General features: G+C 44.6%; 2 protein-coding genes across 2 annotated transcripts; one reads left to right on the forward strand and one right to left on the reverse strand.

The window, feature by feature from the left end:
- Positions 1 to 33: 33 nt before the first annotated feature.
- Positions 34 to 3,407, forward strand: LOC119353451 (L-type lectin-domain containing receptor kinase SIT2-like). The gene is made up of 3 exons (XM_037620075.1): positions 34 to 501; positions 1,587 to 1,742; positions 1,968 to 3,407. Exons 1-3 carry the CDS (start codon positions 34 to 36, stop codon positions 3,405 to 3,407), a joined length of 2,064 nt encoding a protein of 687 aa, XP_037475972.1.
- Positions 3,408 to 4,091: 684 nt separating this feature from the next.
- On the reverse strand, positions 4,092 to 8,037 carry LOC119353454 (angio-associated migratory cell protein-like). Its single transcript, XM_037620076.1, has 11 exons — positions 7,787 to 8,037; positions 7,646 to 7,699; positions 7,071 to 7,115; positions 6,805 to 6,924; positions 6,364 to 6,512; positions 6,104 to 6,251; positions 5,588 to 5,671; positions 5,368 to 5,483; positions 4,975 to 5,033; positions 4,771 to 4,861; positions 4,092 to 4,680 (listed from the first exon to the last, which is right to left on the reverse strand). Exons 1-11 carry the CDS (start codon positions 7,884 to 7,886, stop codon positions 4,453 to 4,455), a joined length of 1,194 nt encoding a protein of 397 aa, XP_037475973.1. The 5' UTR covers positions 7,887 to 8,037; the 3' UTR covers positions 4,092 to 4,452.
- Positions 8,038 to 8,293: the final 256 nt, after the last annotated feature.

Consider the following 8,293-nt stretch of genomic DNA (forward strand, 5'->3'; position numbering starts at 1 on the left):
TCTTTGCTCTATATAAGTGTGGAGAAGGCAACAATGCACGAGTGTCAGGGAACTATGCAGCCTATGCTAGCCCTTGGTCTGCTCCTGCTGCTGAGCCTCGACGGAGGTGTGGCCGTGGCGGCGGAAGACGGCCAGTTCGCCTACCAAGGCTTCGCCGCCGCGAACCTCACCCTGGACGGCGTCGCCGCCGTCACGCCCAACGGCCTCCTGCTGCTCACCGACACGGAGTACCAGACAACAGGCCATGCCTTCCACCCCGCACCACTCCGCTTCCTCGACAGCTCCACCACGATGACGAACAGCGCCGCCATGGCGCGGTCCTTCTCCGCGTCCTTCGTGTTCGCCATTAGGTCAAGATACGATGGCCTGACCAGCTACGGGCTTGCCTTCGTCGTCGCGCTGACCTCGAACCTCTCAGCTGCCGAGAGCGGGCGGTACCTGGGCCTCCTCAACGCGACAAATGGCACGGCCAGCGATCCCATCTTGGCGGTTGAGCTCGACACCATCATCAGGGGCGGAGCCAGGATTTGAGTATGAGGGGGGCGAAGAGGCCAATACCAAGAAATCGTATATAACATATACAAAATACGATTATAGGCGTCTTTTAGATATATATCACCGGGATCAAATTGCAATGACATATACTCCCTCCGTTTCTTTATCTAAGGTGCATTTTTTATAATTTAAAAGAAAATGACACTTTTATTACTATAAATATAATTCTAGACGGCAAAAATATCAAACAAATCAACAGTATCACTCTCGGAATATATAGCAAACTGAAAAGTAAATATTAGAACTTTATCTTGACGTATAGTTGTTATATAACTTCAAATATTGTAGTAAGAAATGTAACAATAACATTACCTAGTAATTTGCATAGTCTAGTTGTATGTTGGATATACCTTTAAATTTGGTCTAGCTATGACAATATGAGTCATGGGACTGGATAGTATAGGATTTGATACTGACCGAGAAGCAACAACTGCTTCATTGGGATGAGCCGGTGATGACGGTTGGAGGAGACACAAGAACGAAAGGACAGAGCTTCCTTATGTGGCTGATGGCAATGCGGCAATGCCCTAGCGCGCGCAGGCGATCGATCACAAAATCAAAACAGAAATACTAACAATCAGACTAAGGTTTGGATTCATAAAAAGAAATTACTGCCAATAGCTGCAATCAGGTGCGGAGTATATTGATAATACACTAGTACCTGCTTGTATCCATAGGCTGGCCTCCTGGCGCGTAGCTGTATAGCGTTGTCGTGAGCGACGGCGGCGGCGGCGGCGGCCATCTACAGTCAGGCGCACGTTCGATTGATCTGATCGATAGCATTAGGGCTAGGACCTGGCCTCGACCAGCAAAACAATTACACACATGAGGCTGGCCACGATCGTACATGGGCTACTGGGCTGGGTCTGATGCGTACTAGTTACAGGATAAATCAGCTGGGCCATCATTAATCAAGTCATTACTCGGCCATTAGCACACGTAATACACTAGTGCGTATACCAGAAATTTTCAAGGGGGGCGAGCGGTTGGGGGGTGTCTAGCCCCTGCTCGCCCCCCTGTCTCCGCCCCTGACCATCATGGACGTCGAGTTCCGTGACATCAACAGCAACCACATCGGCATCGACGTCAACAGCCTCATCTCACGGCAGGCCAAGCAGGCTCGGTACTACAGCGACGAGAACGGCGCCTTTCAAGAGCTGAGGCTGAACAGCCGCCAACCGCTGCAGGTCATGGTTTTCCATTTCACTGTAATTTCATCATGTCAGCAATTATAGTAGTAAACATAAATTCAAATTACTTTCAAAGTAACATTTTGGATTCAAAAAAAAATAGTTGGATCTCAATCAAATTCAAGTGAAAATTTTGGTCCTCTGTCCGAAATGTAAACCTAAATCAGTCATTTCAGATATCGTTGAAATATTTTTAAAACTGAAATTCAAAACCATGTGCAGGTGTGGGTAAACTATGATGCACAGGTCAGACAACTCAATGTGACATTAGCGCCCGTGCAGCTACCAAAGCCCAAGATTCCTCTACTCTCCGAACTCATTGGTCTCTCCTCAATCATGGCGGACAAGATGTATGTTGGCTTTTCGGCTTCCGGAGGTTGGGGCGTAGGTACGCACCACTATGTCCTTGGATGGAGTTTTAGCTTGGACGGACCTGCCCCGCTGCTAGACTTCTCCAAGCTTCTTGTCCTACCACGCCTGGGTCCCAAACCTCGGTCGAAGATCTTGGATGTCGTGTTGCCACTAGCTGTGACATTGCTTGTCATTGCAATGCTAGTTGTCATCTTCTTCTTCTTGTGGCATCGGCGTCGATTTGCTGAGGTTCGAGAAGATTGGGAGGACGAGTTCGGCCCACACCGTTTCGCGTACAGGGATCTATTTCATGCCACTGAGGGGTTTTCCGGTACGAATTTACTTGGTGTGGGAGGATTTGGAAGAGTGTATAGAGGAGTGCTTTCTGCGTCCAATTTGGAGGTTGCGGTGAAGAGAGTGTCACATGATTCAAAACAAGGAATAAGGGAGTTCACCGCAGAGGTGGTGAGCATTGGTCGTCTCCGCCACCGTAATCTCGCTCAGTTACTAGGCTATTGTCGGCGAAAGGGTGAACTTCTATTGGTTTATGAGTACATGGAAAATGGTAGTCTTGACAAGTACTTGTATAATGAAAATAAGCCAGCTCTACATTTATCCGAGAGGTATCGGATCATCAAAGATGTTGCATCAAGTTTGTTGTATCTTCATGAGGAATGGGAGCAAATCGTCATCCATCGAGATATAAAGGCTAGTAATGTGCTCTTGGACAGTCAGATGATTGGACGGCTCGGTGATTTTGGTCTAGCAAGGTTATATAACCATGGGACGGTTGCTACAACAATACATGTGGTGGGCACCATGGGGTACCTTGCACCAGAACTTATACGCACAGGAAAGGCGACACCTTTAACCGACGTGTTCGCATTGGGCATGTTTCTTCTAGAGGTCGCTTGTGGGCGTAGGCCAATTGGAAGCAACAAGGACATCACACAAGTAGTGTTGGTCGACTGGGTGCTTGAACATCATCGCAGTGGCTCAATTCTGGATGCGGTGGATCCATGTCTCGTGGGGAATTTCAACACAGAGGAAGCCACCATCCTTCTCAAATTAGGTTTATTATGCGCCTACCCATCGCCCAATGGAAGGCCTAGCATGCGGAAGGTCATGCAATACCTGGACCGTGACCAGACAACTCCTGACCCACCTCCAACGTACATGAGTTACAGCACGATAGCGATGATGCAGAATGAGGGGTTCGACTCGTACATAATGTCGTGTCCTCCATCGAACACGAGTATGGGCACTGTACCTGGTGAGTCTTCAGTGGAGATTCCGCAAGAGGGGAGGTGAATGCTTGCAATTGAATCCTCTCTTTTTTATTCTTCTCGCAATGTTCTTGAAGTGCCATGTTTGATCTGCGTTTGTCCAAGTATCCCAAGGGAGCTCTTTTGCTATTGTAAGGCACGAGTTTTCGTAGTGAAAATTCTCTCTTGTGCATGAATTTCAGTAATCAGTAACACTTTTGGTAATGAAATAGTGGTAACCGCCATTTCCTGAGACTCCAGAGTCCCTGTCGCAAGTCCCTGGCAAGGTGTAAGCTTAGTTCGATTTCTGTTTTAGCCTCTACATGGCTTCCCACTACCACTCCAAGGGTGTTAGCCTGTTAGCCTCTACAGAGCTTCCCACTATCACTCCAAGGGTGTTAGTTCCCACTACCACTCCAAGGATGTTAGCCTGTTAGGCCTTGTACAATGCAGGGTGCTTGGAGAAATAAACCAAGCTTTCCTTAAGCATCAGAATAGACACTTAATTAAACGTCTCTCTTATAAAAATAGGCACTGGTGCTTCAAAAAAATCCGGTTTATTTTTCTAAGCACCTAGATATCCTTCTGTTGTAATCCCAACTCGTCTGTTATGATATTTTAAGCCAATATAGGTTGCGTTTTTAAGCAATTAGGTTAATATTTAAGCCAATATATAAACAGAATCAACAAAAACAACCATGTAGAATTAACAACCTCATCCAGCACAAAGTATGGGCGCAACATATAACTAGCAGCAAGCCCATTGCCAGTTCAGCAGTACCAACAAGCACAAGTTGCTTCCTTCCATCGGTAGCAGCAGCAAGGAGGAAATGCAGCAGAATGTCAAGCAAAACCCCAACGTTAGGTCAATAAAGTGCTTGTACACACGACCGACTACCCTCAACTTAGGAGGGTCTTGTGACTCTTGTACCACTTGCGCCACTGACAACATGTCAAGAACAAGTACCAAGTTTGAGTACCCCATGATGGCTGCAAGCCTGTAAGTATAATTCCTGCCATACAAGCTGAATAAACCCCAATCTTGACTGACCAACCAAATCAACCAAGCTGTTGCTCCTATGATTTTTTTCTCACTTGAACATAGAGATGTCAAAGACGCGGGCAGATTTATCCGTGGAGACCGAGACTATGGAGTTGCCGTCGGCAGAAACAGCCAGCGACTGCACGACGTCCCTGTGCCCACTGAACATGCGAGCCAAGTCCCCGGAGAGGCTGTCCCAGATGCGCACCATGCCGTCGATGCACCCCGACGCTACATACCTCGACGAACCCAGCCACGCCAGGCATGTCACACCTTCCTGCTTGTCAGACACCACCAACAATGGTAAGTTCACAGCGACATAGAAATATTTATACAAGCAAAAATGTAGATTGATTTCTACACTCACATCATGCTCGCAAGTAGATCGAATTGCTTGACGAGCAAGGTCCCAGATAATGAGAGTTCTATCAATGCTCCCTGTAGCCACCCAGTTGTACCTGCAGGTAACAGGGGCACCAGCTAGCTTAGGTCAATAGCAAGGCAATGTGCATTGTGCAACAGATTTACCATACAGGCTCCAATGATCCAAGAACATATCACCAAACAGTACCTCGACGAGATGCCAATGCACTCGATGGAATTGGTGTGGCCAACTAATGAACCAACAACCTGCAGAACAAGCGACACTTCTCACACAAAGATCCACCAGCACATATTTCTAAAAGTTCAAGAACTACCAGCAGGGTACAAGTAAATTTCCTAAGAAAACAAAACCAGGAGCTTAGGAACAAAAATCCTACAGAAATTGCTACAACCAAAACAAGGTAATCAATAATCAAGATATTCTTACATAATCTACCGTACAAAACAAACCAATGGTCAGAACCACAAGTTGCATCAAATAAGCCAACTTGCATTAGAAGATTTATCAACCTTTTTTATATTTGAACGGAGAAAGAATATGGAAAGAAAGGGAAACACTTGAACCATAAAATGCACCCACCTGGCCTGAGTTTATGCTCACAATGTGCACAGAATTATCCTCTGAGCCACTAACAATTGACTGGGAGTCCGGAGTAATGGCTAAGCATGTCAATCCTTGAGTATGATAGCCATGACCTAGATTAAGGTAAAGGATTGGATGGTAAAGTTCAGGGTTGACAGAGAACATACAGAAACAACCATATGAACATATGATAATTACAACAAAGAAAATTATTTACCCCGAACAACATGTCTACATTGTGCGCTTTTGGGATCCCATATCCTCAATGTTGCATCATCAGATCCACTACATATAAGCTTACCTTCATATGAAACACGTGAATTAGCTAAAAATGAATATGCTACATCAGAGATCTGAACTTCTAAAGTAAGCAAGTAAAAAGGAGCTAAAATGTTAAAGCATCATACAGGTCATTCTGTTATTTGCCCTTGCTATTTTTTTTATCATCACTTCTAGTTCAACAGAAATTAGCTTAGAACACAACTTAGCAGAAGAAGTGTTAAATACACCACGATCCATATGTTTCTCTGAAATCTGAACTGATATAAAGGAGCTCTGTGTTGATAACTAAAAACAGATTGTCACAAACAAGGGTACGTTTTCATGCCAAGGCATTCCAGAAACAGGACAAATAAAGTCCAGACTTGGGTGGTATATTAAACCTTATTCAGAGGTTGCTTAACAACATTAACAATGCATGATATAAATAAAACTGGAAGAAATTGCACAGTACCATCAGGGGTAAAATCACCACATGTCACTGTGCTACTGTGACCAGCAAATGTATTCAGAAATGCATTGTGGTCAGCATTCCACATCCATACGTTACAGTCTTCTGATCCTGCAATTATCAAGTGACCGCGTGGATGCCATCTGAGCCACTACAAAACAAAAGACATAATAGTTACACCGTGTAACTAATCATCGATTACCGCAATGGAAACGGCTATGGATATATATAGTCAGCCAAATGAAAGAGATGGATCATCTCACCTCAAAGCCTGATCCTGAGGAACCCTCAAGCGTTCCCTGAAGTGTCCGTGTAGCTGTATCCCATACATTTATCTGTCCATCCATACTTCCACAAGCCACCAATTTCCCATCTGAACTGAAAGCGACAGTGCACACCGTGTCTCCATGTCCTGTATTGGCAATAGGTATTGTAAGCTTGGTAGACAATTCTAGGCATACACTGACACATTAAGGTACATATCGATGCAAAGTAAACAGGAAAATAAAGCTTTGCCCCCAAAAAATGAAAAAATTGCTAAGAGATATCAAATATACTTTTGTATTTATAGATATCAGAAATAGGAACAGGCATTTTAAGAGCAGTGATAGGTGATGAAGCATAGAGAAAGTTCCGAGAAACATTTGCACAGAAAAATCAAGTACGGAAATCTCACTAGACTACTGAAGATGAGCTAATCGTACCAGTCAGCTCCTGAAAATCCTGTTCAGATCCAATCCTCCAAAGAAACCCTCTGTCATCTTTACCACCAGAGACAACAAGTGATGCATCTACAGGACTGCACGCAGCAGCAAAGACCTCATCTGTATACAAGATATGAAGACCAACTATTACCAGAATTGTTTTTCAGTGCATGGGTACTCTGCATGGTGAATCTAACTAACTTATTAGTGGAAAACAACAAAACATCACAAGATGTAGTAAGTTAATTTGCTCGATGAGGTCTTGCCTGTATGCCCATGAAATGCATAAGCTGAATGATCCTCAACCTCATCTGAAACAACAAAGAACAAAAAGAAACTTGAATTACTAGCACATTTAAATCTCACAGTGAAGTATTTCAGATTATTCGGAGTGAGCTGAATGTAAAGTAAGCAAATAACTAGTAGCGTAGCACCAACATTTATCAAAATGAAAATGTGAGGTACTCCTGGAAGAAGAGTCATGGCTGAGCTCACTTGCAAAAGATTCAGTGTAAACGACATATCCATTCGTCATTGCTAAAAGACATTATCTTATTCCATTAAGAACAAACGCAACCGTAATATGTTAGCCTTGTGAACAGTATGACAATACTAAACCAGGTGAATCCTGAATAAGGTACTACGGTGGGCGAAGTTTGGTACAATGTATAATTTTCTAGGCCAGAAGTAGCAGGGAAATAGTCTAATTAATATCATTGTTTTGTGGAGGATCAAAACGACCCATGAGCGAAGATTAACAATTGGGCTAGCATGCCCTGAACATAACCAGTCCTAGCAAGTTCTGCAGTAGACAGAAACGCTACGATCAGCTGCCACATACCCATCTCTTGGTCTTCCTCATCGTCCTCGTCATCATCGTCATGGTCGGGGAGATCTGAACAAGGACAGCAATAAGCACAGAGCAAAGCAAAAGGGAGGAAGAAGCTGCTAGCCGCTAGCCAGGATGAGGAGAAGCACTGACCTTCCTCGTCAAGGTGTATCTCCTGGATGATGTCCTGCTCGTCGATGAAGACCTCCTCGCCGTCAGAGCCTTCGTCGGGGACCTCGCCTGAGATACTCATGGCTGCCGGTGGTGCTGTGGGCGTCTTGGCTGCTGCGAGCGTGGCCGGAGAGAACAATAGCGGATCCTCACTTCCTAACGCGCTTCTTGGCGGTGCGGAGGCGTTCGAGATTAAGAGTGTGTTTGGTCGGGCTGTGTAAACAGATGCAAACATTCGTGTAAACAGATGCATGCTGTTCAACATCTCACTCACACACACAAGCACGTACAACGACATGAATCAATTCAGATGCATAAACAACATGCCACTCATCAGCAATTGCATCTAAATATACACAGAGATGGCGTCAATTCATAAACACCGCAAGAAAACATCTGTATCAATTTCTTCTATACACACAGGCAAACATCCATATCAAGCGAAACATGGCATCAGTTCATGTAAAGAAATTTTTTTTAAAAACAGAG

Source organism: Triticum dicoccoides, chromosome 2A (assembly GCF_002162155.2).
Source record: "Triticum dicoccoides isolate Atlit2015 ecotype Zavitan chromosome 2A, WEW_v2.0, whole genome shotgun sequence".
Taxonomy (NCBI): Eukaryota; Viridiplantae; Streptophyta; class Magnoliopsida; order Poales; family Poaceae; genus Triticum; species Triticum dicoccoides.

Excerpts from the sequence above, each read along its gene's own strand:
- LOC119353451 (XM_037620075.1), top strand. The coding sequence starts at position 34 with ATGCACGAGTGTCAGGGAACTATGCAGCCTATGCTAGCCCTTGGTCTG. Across the intron at positions 502-1,586 it reads TCTTGGCGGTTGAGCTCGAC|ACCATCATGGACGTCGAGTT; the intron begins ACCATCATCAGG and ends TCTCCGCCCCTG. Across the intron at positions 1,743-1,967 it reads ACAGCCGCCAACCGCTGCAG|GTGTGGGTAAACTATGATGC; the intron begins GTCATGGTTTTC and ends AACCATGTGCAG.
- LOC119353454 (XM_037620076.1), bottom strand. The coding sequence starts at position 7,886 with ATGAGTATCTCAGGCGAGGTCCCCGACGAAGGCTCTGACGGCGAGGAG. Across the intron at positions 7,116-7,645 it reads TGAGGAAGACCAAGAGATGG|ATGAGGTTGAGGATCATTCA; the intron begins GTATGTGGCAGC and ends TTGTTGTTTCAG. Across the intron at positions 6,925-7,070 it reads TGCATTTCATGGGCATACAG|ATGAGGTCTTTGCTGCTGCG; the intron begins GCAAGACCTCAT and ends TCTTGTATACAG.